The 15,945-nt window shown below is 36.3% G+C and overlaps 2 protein-coding genes across 5 annotated transcripts in view; one reads left to right on the forward strand and one right to left on the reverse strand.

Annotated features, from left to right (window-relative positions):
* The window catches only part of LOC107586786 (disco-interacting protein 2 homolog C-like), a 128,763-nt gene extending 120,013 nt beyond the window's left edge, over positions 1-8,750 (forward strand). The window contains exons 31-36 of the mRNA XM_016274308.1: positions 3,733-3,794; positions 5,020-5,077; positions 5,177-5,251; positions 5,343-5,517; positions 5,599-5,722; positions 6,845-8,750. Coding sequence (XP_016129794.1) covers positions 3,733-3,794; positions 5,020-5,077; positions 5,177-5,251; positions 5,343-5,517; positions 5,599-5,722; positions 6,845-7,097 — 747 coding nt within the window. The 3' untranslated portion in view covers positions 7,098-8,750. The remainder of the gene's footprint in view (positions 1-3,732; positions 3,795-5,019; positions 5,078-5,176; positions 5,252-5,342; positions 5,518-5,598; positions 5,723-6,844) is intronic.
* A 2,245-nt stretch (positions 8,751-10,995) lies between these two features.
* The window catches only part of LOC107586761 (zinc finger MYND domain-containing protein 11-like), a 22,134-nt gene continuing 17,184 nt past the window's right edge, over positions 10,996-15,945 (reverse strand). For all 4 annotated transcript variants that reach the window (XM_016274282.1, XM_016274280.1, XM_016274281.1 and 1 more), the window contains 5 exons: positions 15,670-15,913; positions 15,506-15,574; positions 15,133-15,423; positions 14,799-14,984; positions 10,996-11,589 (listed from right to left, as the gene is read on the reverse strand). In XM_016274282.1, coding sequence (XP_016129768.1) covers positions 11,467-11,589; positions 14,799-14,984; positions 15,133-15,423; positions 15,506-15,574; positions 15,670-15,913 — 913 coding nt within the window. In that variant the 3' untranslated portion in view covers positions 10,996-11,466. The remainder of the gene's footprint in view (positions 11,590-14,798; positions 14,985-15,132; positions 15,424-15,505; positions 15,575-15,669; positions 15,914-15,945) is intronic.

Raw genomic sequence — 15,945 nt, forward strand, 5'->3', positions numbered from 1 at the left:
AATGACATGAGGGTGAGAAATTAATGACAGAATTTTCATTTTTGGATGAACTATCCCTTTAAACATCTTCACACCAAGAAAGTGATTTACCAAATAGGTGAAATTGCACTTTTTCAAGCTATTCTATTTCAATATTTAAGGGAAAATGTTTAAATAAAGACTATAAGAGAAGCTTAATAGTTGTGATGTGGAAGTCAGGCGACCATTGTGTAGTTTGTTTATAGCCTACATTTAGCTTTTTACTTCTGGGGAATGTATTTAGGCTTTAAAATTCATAAGTCGTGTTCATTTGTGAAGATTTTCAGGATGAACAAAACGTAAGAATCAACCGTTTGTTGGTCACAGAGCTTATTTTCTGCAATGATCCAAAATCCAATGGGAAAATCCTATTAGGGTTTTGTCAAGGGAAACAGGGTGAAACTAATATCTGTTGGCCTACCAAAATCCATCATCACTGCAGCACTCAATTCTAGATATTTTTTTCTTTCTGATGGAGTTGGGGCATCTGAGTGCCTCATAATGAACAGTCATTGCAAGTTCAGTAATGATCAGTCATGAAAAATAATTGTGTTTATTTGATCAAAATGATGAGTGTTCATTTGTAGCTTGTACTCAAAGGCAGCAGTTGTTTGTATTCTGTCTGTTCATTTCTCAGTTATATTATTCCATAAAGGCCATTTTACATGACTCACGTCGACGGTCCTCAAATGCAGCAAACTCTTAGGAGCGATGCACAGTTCAAACGCTGTAACGTGACGTGCTCAGTTTGCTGCTGACCTTGCAAAGTGTCGACAATGATTACTGGACAGTTCACCTGACATAAGGAAAATCCAAATGGAAGAGAGACTGAATGATATATCGTCAAAGCAATTTTATGACATTCTGAAAGTGATTTATGACCAAAAAAAGACAAAAAAGACTAAAAGAAAGGTTTTGTTTGCTTTAGAGATGAACCAGTATTAAAATTCTTATAATAATTATAATTTGATCAATACTAATTTGTTTAAAGGGGTCATATGATGCGATTTCAAGTTTTCCTTTCTCTTTGGAGTGTTACAAGCTGTTCGTGAATAGATAAGATCCCTGAAGTTGCAAAGACTAAAATCTCAAAACCAAAGAGATATTCTTTATCAAAGTTAAGACTCTGCCACGCCCCCCTAAAACGGCTCGTTCTAACACGCCCCACATATCTAGGTCATGATGTGGGAATATTTGCATAATGCGCCCAAATGTTCACGCAAAGAAAGAAGGTGTGGTTTCAGTAACCGCAGTTAGTGTTGAAGCAGCATGTCAGGGAGACGCTGTGTGTTTCTAGGCGAAAGCAAAAGCACTTTATTTGGCCTTCCGAAAGTAGATGCATTTAGGAATATTTAAGATTACTTACAACAGAACAGCAATGCATTTTATGGACGACCGTTTCGTGAACCTAGGAGAGGAGGTAATTCTGACTTTGCTATGACAATCTGCCGCTTCTGAATCAGCTACTGTTTTGTTATTAGTTTAAGTATTTGCTATTGACTGTTCAAATGTGGAGTTTTGCGCATCGTGTGTGTGTGTGCATGCGCGCGCGCGCGTGTGTGTGTGTGAGAGAGAGAGACAGCGTCACATCACAGTAGAGTCAGCTGTCTTAACCGCGGCTTGTGTACTGCATCATTACTGTGTCTGTTCCCCTTTCGGGCTTGAACTGATGGTCTTTAAAAAAGCATCATATGACCCCTTTAAAAGAATATAAAAAACCACTAAAACACTAAACACTAAAAATAATCTCACATTGCACATTGACTAACACATTTTACGGGCAAATTAATAAAATAAGTTTGTTTTGTTGAGAAAAAAAATCATATAAACGTATGAGGTGGCAAGGGGGGCCTTTTAACCCATAGTTGACACAAAAGGCCCCCAGTATTGATATAAATACTTCAGTTAGAGTAATATGTTTTGCATTAAGCTTAACTCAATACAACCACTTCAACAAATATTTTACCATATTCTGTTTTTATATATATATAAAACAATTAGATTTAATTCAATAAATAGGCTGTAAGTAAAATTAGATAATTTTAAAAATAAAGAAAAATTTAATTAAAAAATACAGATTCTGAAAGCTTCTTAGAGTTTTTGAAAGAGACCTCAGTAATTAAATATGGCTTTACAGAAACAATAAATTATATTTTATATGATTAATATAATTTTTAAATAGGATGGTTTCATTATAAATTTGGTGATTATCTCTAACTTAATAAAGGAGATTGACCATTTAAATCTAACCATGTCAGCAAATGAAAAAGTCAGATATTTATTATCATGTCAATTGTTGTGCCTTTAGCCCCAGCAATGGGACACGTTTTACCCCCCAAAAAACTGTACTTTTACATATTCTTCAGTTGATTTGATTACTTGATTTACAAAACTGAAAATTATTAAGCAGACCTTTGTCTCCAAATATATTTGGAAACTTTATAATTCTCATTTGCAGCATTTTCAACTAAAAAATACAGATTCTGAAAGCTTCTTAGAGTTTTTGAAAGAGACCTCAGTAATTAAATATGGCTTTACAGAAACAATAAATTATATTTTATATGATTAATATAATTTTTAAATAGGATGGTTTCATTATAAATTTGGTGATTATCTCTAACTTAATAAAGGAGATTGACCATTTAAATCTAACCATGTCAGCAAATGAAAAAGTCAGATATTTATTATCATGTCAATGGTTGTGCCTTTAGCCCCAGAAATGGGACACTTTTTACCCCCCAAAAAACTGTACTTTTACATATTCTTCAGTTGATTTGATTACTTGATTTACAAAACTGAAAATTATTAAGCAGACCTTTGTCTCCAAATATATTTGGAAACTTTATAATTCTCATTTGCAGCATTTTCAACAATTCTCATTTGACCATTGTAAATAACATTCAATATTAGATCAACTCGTTGCTGTCAGACCAGCCACATTTTCGAGGTGCATAGTGAACCTCGGCTGTTTAGAAGTGCTGTTGTCAGTTTTTTTGCCATCTAGTGGTTCAGAAGAAAAACTTGAGTCTTTTACCCCTAGTCTATAATATAAAGGCAGAAATCCCCAAATTTGGCCGTCTATGACACTATCTGCTGCACTTTTCATGTGTAGGTCAAAGCAGCGTATTACGCTTGTGTTGAGAGGAACATTGAAGCCCTGATGGGAGTCTGAAAGAACCTTAAGGCAGACCTAAATGTATAAAGCAGCCGGTAAACACTTTGCTGTCCATCCAGTGGCGAAAGATCTGCAATACTGGGGCGCTTTCACCGCAAGCAAACATTCAGATCTTTGAAGGGTCTGTCGGCTTTCATCTGTGCCCGTCTTTTTCTCTGCTTCACAAACACCCACACATTTGTCATCCCGGCTTCATAAACGATTCCTATTTTTCACTCTGCTCTCTAAAACGCCTCCGTTCCAGGCATCATTTATAACCGTGTGCCTTTGAGGGTGATGGTTTAAATTTTAGGTTGTTTCTGTCTCGGTTTGCTGCTTGTCTCGCCTTTTTTCCCCCCTCAAACTCATTTTTCACAATTTTCAGTCTGTGATCTCTAGGCTCTGCTACTAACTAGTTAACAGTTGAAGTTGGTTGACTCAGAGGAAATTGACCGATTCTACCCCTTCCCTAGAGAACTCACTCGTAGCTAGTTCTCTGTGCAGTATAAACTGTATTAGTGTGTATCTCCTGATTAATGGCTTCATGATGTGCGTTTCAGGGGACATCAGGACCGGACCCGACTACTGTGTACGTGGACATGAGAGCTCTCCGACACGACAGGTGAGAGATTTATTAATGACAGACTTCACTGAGAAATCAAACTGGAGAACTATGCAAAATAATGATAATGGAAATGAGTCCAGTGAGCTGTGATTGGAGCACTGGTCAACAATACAGGTTTTCCATTGAACAGTGTTGCTGGTGATATTTGGAGAGTATAGTGAATTATGTCTGATAAAATGTTGCAATAAATGATATAATTTTTCATATAATAGCAAATTAGGTGTACTTTTTTGTCTTTATGTTGTTGTGTTGCATAATGTAAAGCTGCCAGACATTTCTTGTTAATTATCTTTTTGTTTGGTTTATGTGCATTAAGCAAATAAAGAAAATAATAAAATTAGAGGAAGTACCTTTCAAGTATTTAATTCACTGAATTTCCCAAAAATGGGAATTACCCCATAATTATGAAGTATAAACAATTTAGTTGTTGAACTTCCATTATAATGTATTTACTTGTTGAATTCATTCATATTTCATATTCATATTTATTTTGTTACATTTAGCTTATTTGTTGAATTTCCATCAAATATACTTTGTGATATGTTACATTTTCCAAGCATTGTGAGAAATATTAAGTGTGATATTATAAAGGTAACATGTTTTTTTACTGAAGAATTTAAAATATTATGCTGAGAATATTTACTTCAAGTCAACAACGTATCTTTTTAAACCCTAACCTTAATTAATGTTAATTGTGTAAACTTAAACTTTTTTACTTTTCAAAAGTGTTTGTTGGTAGAATACAATAACCACAAATAAAGTCGTGATTTCTGACCTGCGATTGTAATAATGTGGAATTTAGTAAATCTGTTACTTTATTTAATATCTTAAGTTAATTTGTTAAGTAGATATTCGATAAGGCCTACTTTGTAAAATCTTTTAATTAATTCTCACAATAATAATCAAATAAAATCTCAAAATAATAAAATAATAATAATAAAAATAAAATAATTTTTTACAAGCTTTTCAAAAGACAATAGTTAAAAAAACTGGCACATGCAAATCATTGTGATTGTTGTATATCTGCACCTTTGTTTTGTACTGTATGCATATGCGTTTTTCTCTAGTGTTATTTTGGTCATGTTCACTCTGAAAATCTAATTTTATTTACTCAGGAGTGTCGGAATGTGTTTTTGAAAATGTCATTAGTCATGTCCACGTGTTGATGAGCTGATAATTGATTATTTGTCAGGAAAGCAACAGTGTGCTTGTTTTTCTTCAGAGTGCGGCTGGTCGAGAGAGGCTCCCCACACAGTCTCCCGCTCATGGAGTCTGGAAAGGTACCTGCAGGGCGCCTTACAACAGTTTTAGTTCGACTCCATCTGCCTGTGTGTTTTGAAATGATTACATTACTGAATATCAATTTCATCCTCTACCAGATTTTACCCGGAGTTCGAATCATCATCGCCAATCCTGAAACCAAGGGCCCGCTGGGAGACTCCCATCTAGGGGAGGTGAGTTCGTATTGCAGGATAAAGATCAAGGCCGAAATCATCTGTGGCTCTTTTTGTCTTCATGTGTTCCTGGTCTGTTTTGTGTCTCTAGATCTGGGTTCACTGCACCCATAACGGCAGCGGTTACTTCACGGTGTACGGCGATGAGGCCCTGCAATCTGATCACTTCAACTCACACTTGAGCTTTGGAGATACGCAGACCGTATGGGCGCGTACCGGCTACCTGGGCTTCCTCCGCAGGACCGAACTCACAGATGCAAGTGGAGGTGATTATGCATGTTTTGTCCTGTTTATTTTGTTTTTAACTGGTAGTCTAAGAAGGATACTAAGATCTGCTGTGTTTCCAGAGCGGCATGACGCTCTGTATGTAGTGGGCGCTCTGGATGAAGCCATGGAGCTGAGAGGAATGAGGTATCACCCCATCGACATAGAGACCTCTGTGATACGCACCCACAAGAGCATCATGGAATGGTACGACCTTCTCGCTTCCAATCCAAGTACCTTTTTTCATTTGATTTTTTCAGGCATGTACTGATATTAAAATGTGGCCATTTATTTATGTAGATTAAGATTTATACTATTATGTATAAATGAAAAATAAAACACTTAAAACTAAACTCAGTGAAATGTATTTTGATATTCAGAGTTCTATAATTTTATTTAAATAAATGAAAAAACATTTTTTTGGCAAAATGATTATTTGAAAATTATTATATTATTTATTTTGATACTAAAATGTATATTATCGATACTATTTCATCTAAAATGAAAAAAATGTAACTAATTTATTATTAAAATGTTTATTTATGATTATTATAATGTATATTCATACTATTTTATCTAAATAAAACAAACAAATAAAATCTGTCAAACTGATTGTTTTGATATTTAAATTTTCTCTAAATAAATTGTCTAAAACATTTATTAAAAATTAAATTTAAATTAATTTATTTTGATATTAAATTGTATACTAATTATACTATTTTGTCTAAATGAAAAATTCTAACTAAATTCAAATTCATTTTGATTATTCAAATGTGCACTCTTTATACTTTATTTGTCTATATAAATGAAAATACAACACTTAAAACTACAATCAAATTAATTTATGGAAGTGAAGTGAAATTAATTGATGTACTTTTTTGATATTAAAATGTATACTATCTATACGATTATGTCTAAACAAATTAAATAAAATACTCAAAAAATAAATTAATCATTTTAAATTCTACAAGTGAACTTGGCCATCATAATGTTACGATTTACAGTATTAAAAATGTATATTGCTTTTTTAGATTGTTAAAGATTAAGACATTTAAATGTATTATATTTTTTTAATACAATTTAATACATAAAACTTGCCACCATCAAGAATTACAAGGCATTTTATCAGTGAAATCTCAATCAGCAGTTGTATTTTAAGCATCACTTATGTTCTGATTGGTTAAGATATGTTTTGTCATCTCAAATGATCAGTTGTCATTGAAGATAAATTACTTCCTGTCACTTTGTGGCTACTAATAACTGTCAGTGTGAACGGCCATTTAGAAAGGATATGTTTTAAATGAACTGATCTTTGTTTGTTTGTTTCAGTGCGGTGTTTCCCTGGACCAACCTGCTGGTGGTGGTCGTGGAGCTGGAAGGTTCAGAACAGGAAGCACTGGACCTGGTTCCTTTGGTGACCAACGCGGTCCTGGAGGAGCACTACCTGATCGTAGGCGTGGTGGTGGTGGTGGACATTGGCGTCATTCCCATCAACTCTCGCGGAGAGAAACAGAGGATGCACCTGCGAGACGGCTTTCTAGCCGATCAGCTGGACCCCATTTATGTGGCATATAACATGTAGCATGAGTGTACGCGTGTATGTTTGCGTGCGTGTGTTTTGCCGACTGCACGTGACCGGTTGGGCGATCTTCCGCAAATGGACACTTACTGGGAGAAACCTTGAGAAGTGATAGCCAAGCCAAACGGCAAAACAGATTGGCAGAAGGATTCGGTCTCCTGAAGGGAAGAAGAATCGCCTCTGCTTCTGCTTGTGTGCGCGTCGCTTTGTTTTCACGTGAGGTGTTGCAACATCATTTTTATTCCGCCCTACGTGAGCGAAGGGTATTTTAAAATATCTGCATACTATGGCGAAATGTGCGTTTTAGATTTCCCGATTATTTGGAGTAACTTGTTGAAAGTAGATGCGATATCACACTCTGGACGCCATTTCTGTCCGTTCATTTGAAAAAAAGGTACAACGCCAACTTGTTACATTTGTACGTACGTTGCAGCGGTCCTTCAGCAACTTGCCGGTTTAGTTTTTCAAACTTTGTAAATGTTCTCGAACAGCGGGAAGCAAAAACGAAGAAAAAACGTCCCCTGCTTTTTCGATTCCTCCATGTTTAATATCATTGTACAAAGCTGAAGGTGAACACAAAGTCGGTTGATATTGTGTAATTATGTACAGATAATAGTTCTTATTTATTTTGTTCTTTTTTGAATCGGTGGGCGAAGACATTTGGAAATGTTTTCCTCATTAAATAATATTGCTGATATAAAACATTGTATCATCTTGAGTGAGTAGTATCACATCAAGTCTATGTAAAAATATAAATATACGTACAAATATATATAAAAAGGAAATATATATATATATAAAATAAGATCTACAAATCACCAGTGAAACATTTCTAATGCAGTACTTCCCATTTGCATGGTGTCTGTTGTAGAGAGAATCAACTGACCGAGCGGACGGTTAATAATACGAACTCATAGGACTTTGAAGACGATGTCAAACATGCGGAACCAATGCTTCAGTTTTTCTAATTGAAACGAAATCGCTGCGCCCTTTCCGAGAGAAAACGAACCCTAAAAATGTGCCTGGAATTGTTTACATTTTGCTTTTATGACTCAAATCTGCATCGCAATTTGTTACGTTGTTTTTATTTGCTCGGATTGAATTTTTTACTTGTTTTGTATCATTTTTCTGTGTGATTGCATCATTATTTATTGACACAGGCTTTTACACAAGTGCGTTTTTGTTTACCGCTCAAACACCACAGATACCATTCGTGAGCGTTTGAATTTTAATTCAACACAGATTTAGGTATTTTCATAACACAATATTTTACGTTAATGCCTCACAGTTTACTTTCAACCCCGATCAGCTCACGTGAAATGGATTAAGCCCTTGTTTTTAATCGGTTTATGTGGGGAATACATGCTAAATAAACGCTGGCATATTGTTGGCACATGCAATATTGGCAAAGCATGAAACATGACCGACTGGCTATAATAATGCAAACAATAGCGAAGAGAGGAAAAAGAAGCGTGCCATCATTCTTCATTGTACCAGCCACATTAGAAGGGACGCGTTTTCGGAACTCCTTTTCATAGCACTGGCAATCCGTTAAATCAACATGACAAAACGGAGTATTCTGGATTTTCTTTTCTTTTCCACATCCTGCCTCGGCGATTGATAATACGGCAGGCGTCACAGACAAAATCGCGGAGATCGTCTCAGGTTACTTATGTAACCATGGTTCCCTGAGTAGGGAACGAGACACTGCATCCTCTAGGGGTCGCTATGGGGAAACCTAGAGGACGCAGTTCGAAGTTCCCATGAAAGGGAACGTCTCAGGTTACTTATGTAACCATGGTTCCCTGAGTAGGTAACGAGACACTGAGTCCTCTAGGTTTCCCCATAGCGACCCCTAGAGGACGCATTTCAAAGTTCCCATGAAAGGGAACTACTGCAGTCAGATATCAGCACCCTCTGGCTTCATTGAGGTCTTGGTTTATTTATCACCTTTTATTTTACTTTGGAATCGGTGTCATAGATGTCAATACTGTGTATGGGAACTGAGTTTACACTTATTCAGAGAGTGACGATGCAATGTTCTCTTTTTTTTTTTGGTCCGTTTGTTTGTTTTTTTAAAAATGAAGGAAAGAAGTCTTAACCTGTTCGGAAGCTTTAGTGTTGCCATTCCCATACAAGCGGAAATGTTTCCCCATTCTGAAAAGAAAAAAAAATGTGCACATAACTTTCAACCTGTGAAGTTATTTCCCTTTTTTGTTGGAAATCTGGACTTACGTGAGAGAGTCTGCATGTTGTATGTAAATATTGTTGGTTAGAGAAAAAAAAGACAACAAAACTAAATTTATTTTGTATGGTGCAGGTGTGTTTGAAATTCTGTTTTGTACACATGATTAAAAGTATTAAATTACACTTTTATAGAAGCCTGCTTTGGCCTACGTTCACAAAATATGGTGCAATAAAGTGCTTTGATTTGTAAATTTGTCTCTTTAAATTTGCGAGACAAAAAAAACATTGCAAAACTACCACCGGTTGATATGTTTTATTTATACATAGTACTGTTACATAATGTAATGCAAGAAAGGGGAAGCTTTAACACCACATTTTAATTCGTATGCACATGAAAGACAGGTGTTCTCGCTGGGTGTCGGAAATTCTCAGTAGTCATTACTCTGTCCGCATAAATATAAGTTAAAAAAAAGGGTTACTTGCAATTACAAAGTGGTGTCAACTTACCCTAGAAAACCAAAAAGGAGACATACTGCATCACCGATGACACGCATGAACGTAGATTAACGCAGAGCCCAAAATAAAAGGTACACGCAACCTGGTTTCATGCACACTGGAATGGAACATATTACCGTTATATCACAAATATTTTTTTTTCCTTTACAGATCGACTTTATCAAATACATAGTTAATGTGTTCATGAAATGTACATATGCTAACGTGCAAACGTCATCAGTCACGGTTAGCGGCAAACAGTTATTTACATGTAGTGCAACAGTAAGGTTGGGAAGGGAGGGAGAGAAAGAAGGAGAAATAGGGCAGGACAGAAACCTGGATGTATCAGATGTGATTTAAGACGCATCCAGAACTTCAGAGAGAAACAGAATACAAGTTCACGCAGATATGGATCGGTGCAAAAACATTAGAGAAGAACCTCATGTTCCTCTACATCCTTCAGCTGATTGGTTCTCCCGGTCGACATAGACAAATCTCAAAAACTCTCTAAAGATAGATCTGACCTCATTTGTACTTAATTTGTTATTGCAATAATTAAAGGAATAACAATTCACCTAAAAATTCAAATTGTCATTTACTCAGCCTCGTATTGTTCCAAACTGGTTTGACTGATGTTCTGGCGAAAAACACAAAAGGAGACGTTTAGCCTAGTGTCCAAGCTGCTCTTTTTCACACAATGAAAGTGGATGCGGACCAGCATTTAAGAAAGCCATACAGGTTTTAACCATTTGAGGGTGAGTAAATGATGGCAGAATTTTATGTAAACTATCCTTTTAACTTTTCTCTTGGATCAAAAAGTGCCACGAAAGGTCATTCTTAATGATAAAACCCTATAGCGATAATTTATGATTGTTTAATTTACACTGATCTCTGTACAATCTGATTAAAGTTTGCTATTTAACGGGATCTTGACAAATTTCATTCTGTCTGGGAGCACTGGTAACGAATTTGCCCACACTTACAAATCTCACTAAAGATCCCACTCGGCAAAGATTTAGTACACTTAAGCTACAGAAATGGACCCCCAAAATTAGCACATAATTTAGTTTTTTCGTTAAAAATTAAAAGGCCTATTTTAAAGTGTAACCATGAAATGAAATGTGCATATTCATTAATGGAAGATTGTATCATTCAGACAGACATGATCTGCCATCTTTAAACCCTGTTCCCAAAAAAAATGACACATCATAACCACTGATAAAAACCAACCGTCGAGTTTAAAAGCACCAACTTCACTCAAATGCAGGAGGCTGACATGATTCGCTTATATAAAAAAAGTCAAATATCTACATAGCTTCGGATTAAGTTGTGTTTAAAAAGATTACTAGTACTTCACATTTCAGCTAGTCTGTATGCAAGCAAGGCTGATTTCCGTCATACAGCAAATAAAAGGGTAAAAACAAAAAGGAATACGCAATGAGATACCGTTACAATCCAAACATAAAACCATCTCCACAAGGATCGTGAAGTCCATCGCTGGCTGCCCTGTTAGCGTTCACCGCAACTCAGCAAAATGTTCTGGTAAAAGTGTTCTAAGAGCTGGGGTTTAAAATGCTGGCTAAAAAAAATCAAGAATCCACGGACGGGTGGGTGGGGAGCGGTAAAATCTATCCAATAGCGTGGCTCGTGGATGGGTGCAGTCGAGAGGAGGGGCGTGGCCAGCTGCAGCTCATCTCTTCCGGCGGCAGGTACGTTTGTGATCGGCGTGCCAGTGCTCCTGCTGGCATTTGATGGAGCAGTACGACGTGTTCCAGCAGCAGTGGTACATCGCCTCTTCTTCACAGTTATAACACTGAAAGACAGAATAAAGAGAACAATGAGACTTGCACACAAGAAAAATATACTCATGGATCATCAATCTTATTGGTGCATTTCCTACTGAAAAATAAATAAATAAAAATACAGTCTGCTTCTCTGTTGAAGGGGACATTCTCATTCTAGAGAGCAACTGATTGGACAAAAATCTGTGAAGTGCGGAAAGAGTCATTATCTTAGGTTTGTTTTCCCAGTAGAAAGACAAAAATGCTAAAAATGAGTTTTTGTCAATGTTTAGGAGCACAATAGCATATAGATTAACCTCAAAGCTAACATGTGGACTAAAAGCCACACAACTCTTATTTTGAGAGGTTATGTTTAGAACTGGGGGTGGGCAATGACCTAAATCTTGTCATTTCATAATAACAATATCACGATATAGTTATTTTGCTAGAAATAAAGTTACAATTCCAATAAATGTAACAATCTGCTAGCAGAAACTAATACCAGACTAACTAATATAAGAAAAAGGGTTTCAAGCAATTAGACAACACCTTTTTATTTATTTTTTTCATTGTGAAACAAACATATTTAGGGATATATTTATCCCTGTTAGGGATGGGCGATACCCCTTATTTTGTTTTCGATATGATACCGATATTTTTCAAGGCAGTATCGTCGATATCGATTCGATACTTCTGCACTAAACTTTTAAATTATGAAATGTATTAAATTATTAAATTACTAAGAGTAAAATGGGTAATGACTTTGTTTAAAACGCATTTTAACCCGTTTAATCCCAAATTTTTCCCAGACATGAAAATATCCAAATGATGCGTCATTAGTAACCCTTTGAAATAAATCAATTTTTTTTTTTGGGGGGGAAAAGTGTGTGAAAAATTTTATTCACAATTGTAACCAGTGGGATAATGTGTATACTGAATTAACATATTTCTGCAGTCATAAACATTTTTATATATCTTAGCCCAGCTATTTTAAACTGTTTGATCACATTCTAGGGTTACTATTATGCATAAAAAAAAACCTTATACAACATTGATAGGAATACTGAGATCAAATACAAAAAAATACAACCATCAACGCATTTCAAAATTATTACTTTTTTGTAACATATATCACATTTTTATATTAGTGCTACCAGTATTACAACATTAATATTCTAACTCATTTGTAACATTTGAACTTTTGATTTAGTGCAATATTTTGTACTGCCATAAGGGACTGCCAGTGACCGGCTGTTGCATGCATAAAATGCAACCTTTTTATTCTGACAGTGTATGATTTCTATTAACATTACAGAATAGAACATGATCAATATCTTTCAACGTTCAATTTAAATAATTGTAATTGCACAAACTAAGTAGGCTACAATTTCAGTTTGTTTATTGTGAAATAACTCTGTTCTTCTGTCCTCTGATAAGCATTGTTCAGTGCTGCTGTTCCCAAAAGCTTTAATGCTTTCTTATGATACTTTTGGGAAACACAGCCCTGTTTGAATGCACTGTCAGCAGTGAGTGAACGCTCTCTGTGATGGATTGGTTCTGTGTCTTGTAACATTTGCGTGTTCAGATGAGCAGGAAAATTGTTCTATCCTACACAATTACTCGCTAACAAAGGTTATTCGTCTAATTCAATGCATATTGTACGCATTATTATTATTATTTTTGTTAAATAAACAAAACCACTGGTAAATAAAGAGCACTTTAGTATCGATATTTTTTGTTTGAGTATCGATACTTTCGATACTCAATACTTCGATACAGTATCGATATATCGGATCGATACGCCCATCCCTACTTCCTGTCCGTGTGCAAGTGATGAATGCAGTTCTTTATCGGAACAATGTGCTTTTATCAACAAATTTTAATATCAAGGTCATCCCGCTCTTTATTTTCTCATTCATCCACGTTTGATGAATACAGCGATATAAACAACATAGCAAAATCACGACTATATCACGTTCTACTGGATAAAATCATGGTTACCTAGCCAAAAGTTATCGTGTCAGACCCATATGGAGAGCAGCAAAAAATCGGGTGGTGACAGTTTTCTCATTAATGTGTCATTAATCAGGTTAACCAACTAAATTCAACTGAGTTCATCTACAGCGGTATAATACAACCCCAGATCACATTATTGACTCAGACAAAAATTGTTCTTCATTTCCTAATTCTGCCCTCAGAGCTGCAATATTTCCCAGAAGACAATTTTGGAGTTCAGGAGAGTAATATGCTGGAGAACCATTTCTCATCTCTTAGCAACACGTAGAAGCTATAAATAGATTGTAAATACAACAACATGGTGGGTAAATTAGGGCTTCTGGGGAAGAAAAAAAACTAAGGAGAAAAATAAAGTTCAAATACTGATGAAGCTGCCAGGAGGAGATGCTCTTTAACAGATCAAGAGTCACATGTGAATGAATTTGACTTAATTTGAGTAATATTAGCAATCATAATGCAATCAAAGTCTGCACACTATTTTTCATTCTAGTGTCTGTTTAGACCTGGTGGAACAGTTATAAAACAGAACAGTCATAACTTTTTTTGAATGCAAATACTGAATCTGATCAGTAACTTTTCAATAATGAGTGAATGTGCAAAAATACAAAGTTTTAAACGTTACAGCATTACTACATTTACAGTTTTTATTCATTAAAAAATTGAGAAATTCTTTGACATTTTAAAATTTACTTGAATATATTACACCAAGAACAAATAATCTGACTGCTCAAAAACAGTCTGCATTTATAAAACCTACATGTTAATTTGGTAATAAATCAACATCTAAATTATTCTGTAATGTTTATAAATATATGATACATTTTCCATGCTGCAATGATTCATCAGTAGGGGTGCATATATTAATAATTATTAACAAAGTTCAGATCCAAAAGCATTTACAAGATACAAGGAAATCTAAAAACATATTTTACACAAGTGTCCTACATCTTAAAAAAATCTAAATAAAATCATGTGTAAAAGTTGATTCCCAGGTATGGCTGTATCTTTTTATAAAAAAATAGATTTCTAAAAATCGTTTAAAATTAAATTATGTGTTTTTTCATAGTTTTGACAGCTTTTCAAAGTTTGGTTCCCATACTATAAACGAAGCATTTTTTACTGCATCTCTTCCTTGTCAAAATGGACCTGAATGCAATCTGATTCGACTGTCTGGAGGTTCTAACAATTTGTATCTACACATAAGATCTTCTGAAAGTTCACTCACCCACTGCTTCTTCTTGGTCTGGGAAAGAAGTTGTTTATGCTGAGCTACCATCTTCTTCATCTCCTCCATGAGCTCCTCTTTGCACTTCTCCTTCACCTGTTTGCACTTTCTTTCCATCTCAGCCTGCGTGCTGGACACTGCTTTGTTCACCGCCTGCCTCTTCTCTTCCTCCATCTCCGTTCGCAACTGTAAGGACGACCACATTGCTGAGTTTGCTGCAATTTCCCCCTTTTTCCACCAACAAGGGTGGCTTTCTTGGAGGACAAGGGGTATCTTTGTATCTGGCCACAAGAGGGAGTCAGATGTCAGTCCAAAATGAAAGAACGTTCCTCACCTTGTCCAGAGCCTCTTTCAGGACGCGTTCGGTTTCCCGCTTGTTCTCCGCTTTCATCATATCTTTAACGTCGCTGAAGATCTTGGTGTATTTGTCGTGGCACATGTTTTGGCAGTTGCCTTCGTTGAGCGTCTGAGTGCCTCGGTGTACCATGCGAGGAGCTGGTGAGGAAGAGGAAGGCGAGCCAGACTTTTTGGTCTGGGTGGAGACGGACATACGCTCAGGTTGATGTGGAACAGCTGTTGGGATCTCTTGACTTGAACTGACGGCTTCCATCTCAGGCTCCGGTTCCTGATAAAACAGCAGGAGATGGTAAAGGTAACGTGAACTCTATATATCACATCTCTTTCAATAAACGCATTGCATTACAAACCTCTTCTTTGGGCTCGGCGACTTGGGAACGGCGGCTCCTTTTAGCTTTGGGCTCTTGGTTGCCTTTCGACTGTCAACAACATAAGAAACCCAGATATTAAATAAAGCAAAGCCAATCTTGCATATTTAAAAATTAAATGTGACTTGTGGCACCAAAATGCTCACCTGCTCATTGGATGTGGAGGAGATGCTCGACTCTGCCTCTTCTTGTTTGTCTTCCTGTCTTTCGTGCCTGTCTGACCTGTCATGCTTCTCTTCCAGCTTCCCCTTCCAGGTTCGGCCCTCCCTCAGGAAACGCTGGTGGAGCTCCAGCTCATCACACGCCTTCTTCCACCCCGAGCTGCGCTTCACCTGCAGCTGCTGCACGTTAACTGTGATCTCCTGGATGTTGTCGGAAGGAATCCACGCCCTGCAGCAAAACAGACACGAGCCTGCTGGTTT

Source organism: Sinocyclocheilus grahami, unplaced genomic scaffold, assembly GCF_001515645.1.
Source record: "Sinocyclocheilus grahami isolate Dianchi unplaced genomic scaffold, SAMN03320097.WGS_v1.1 scaffold85.1, whole genome shotgun sequence".
NCBI classification, from domain to species: Eukaryota; Metazoa; Chordata; class Actinopteri; order Cypriniformes; family Cyprinidae; genus Sinocyclocheilus; species Sinocyclocheilus grahami.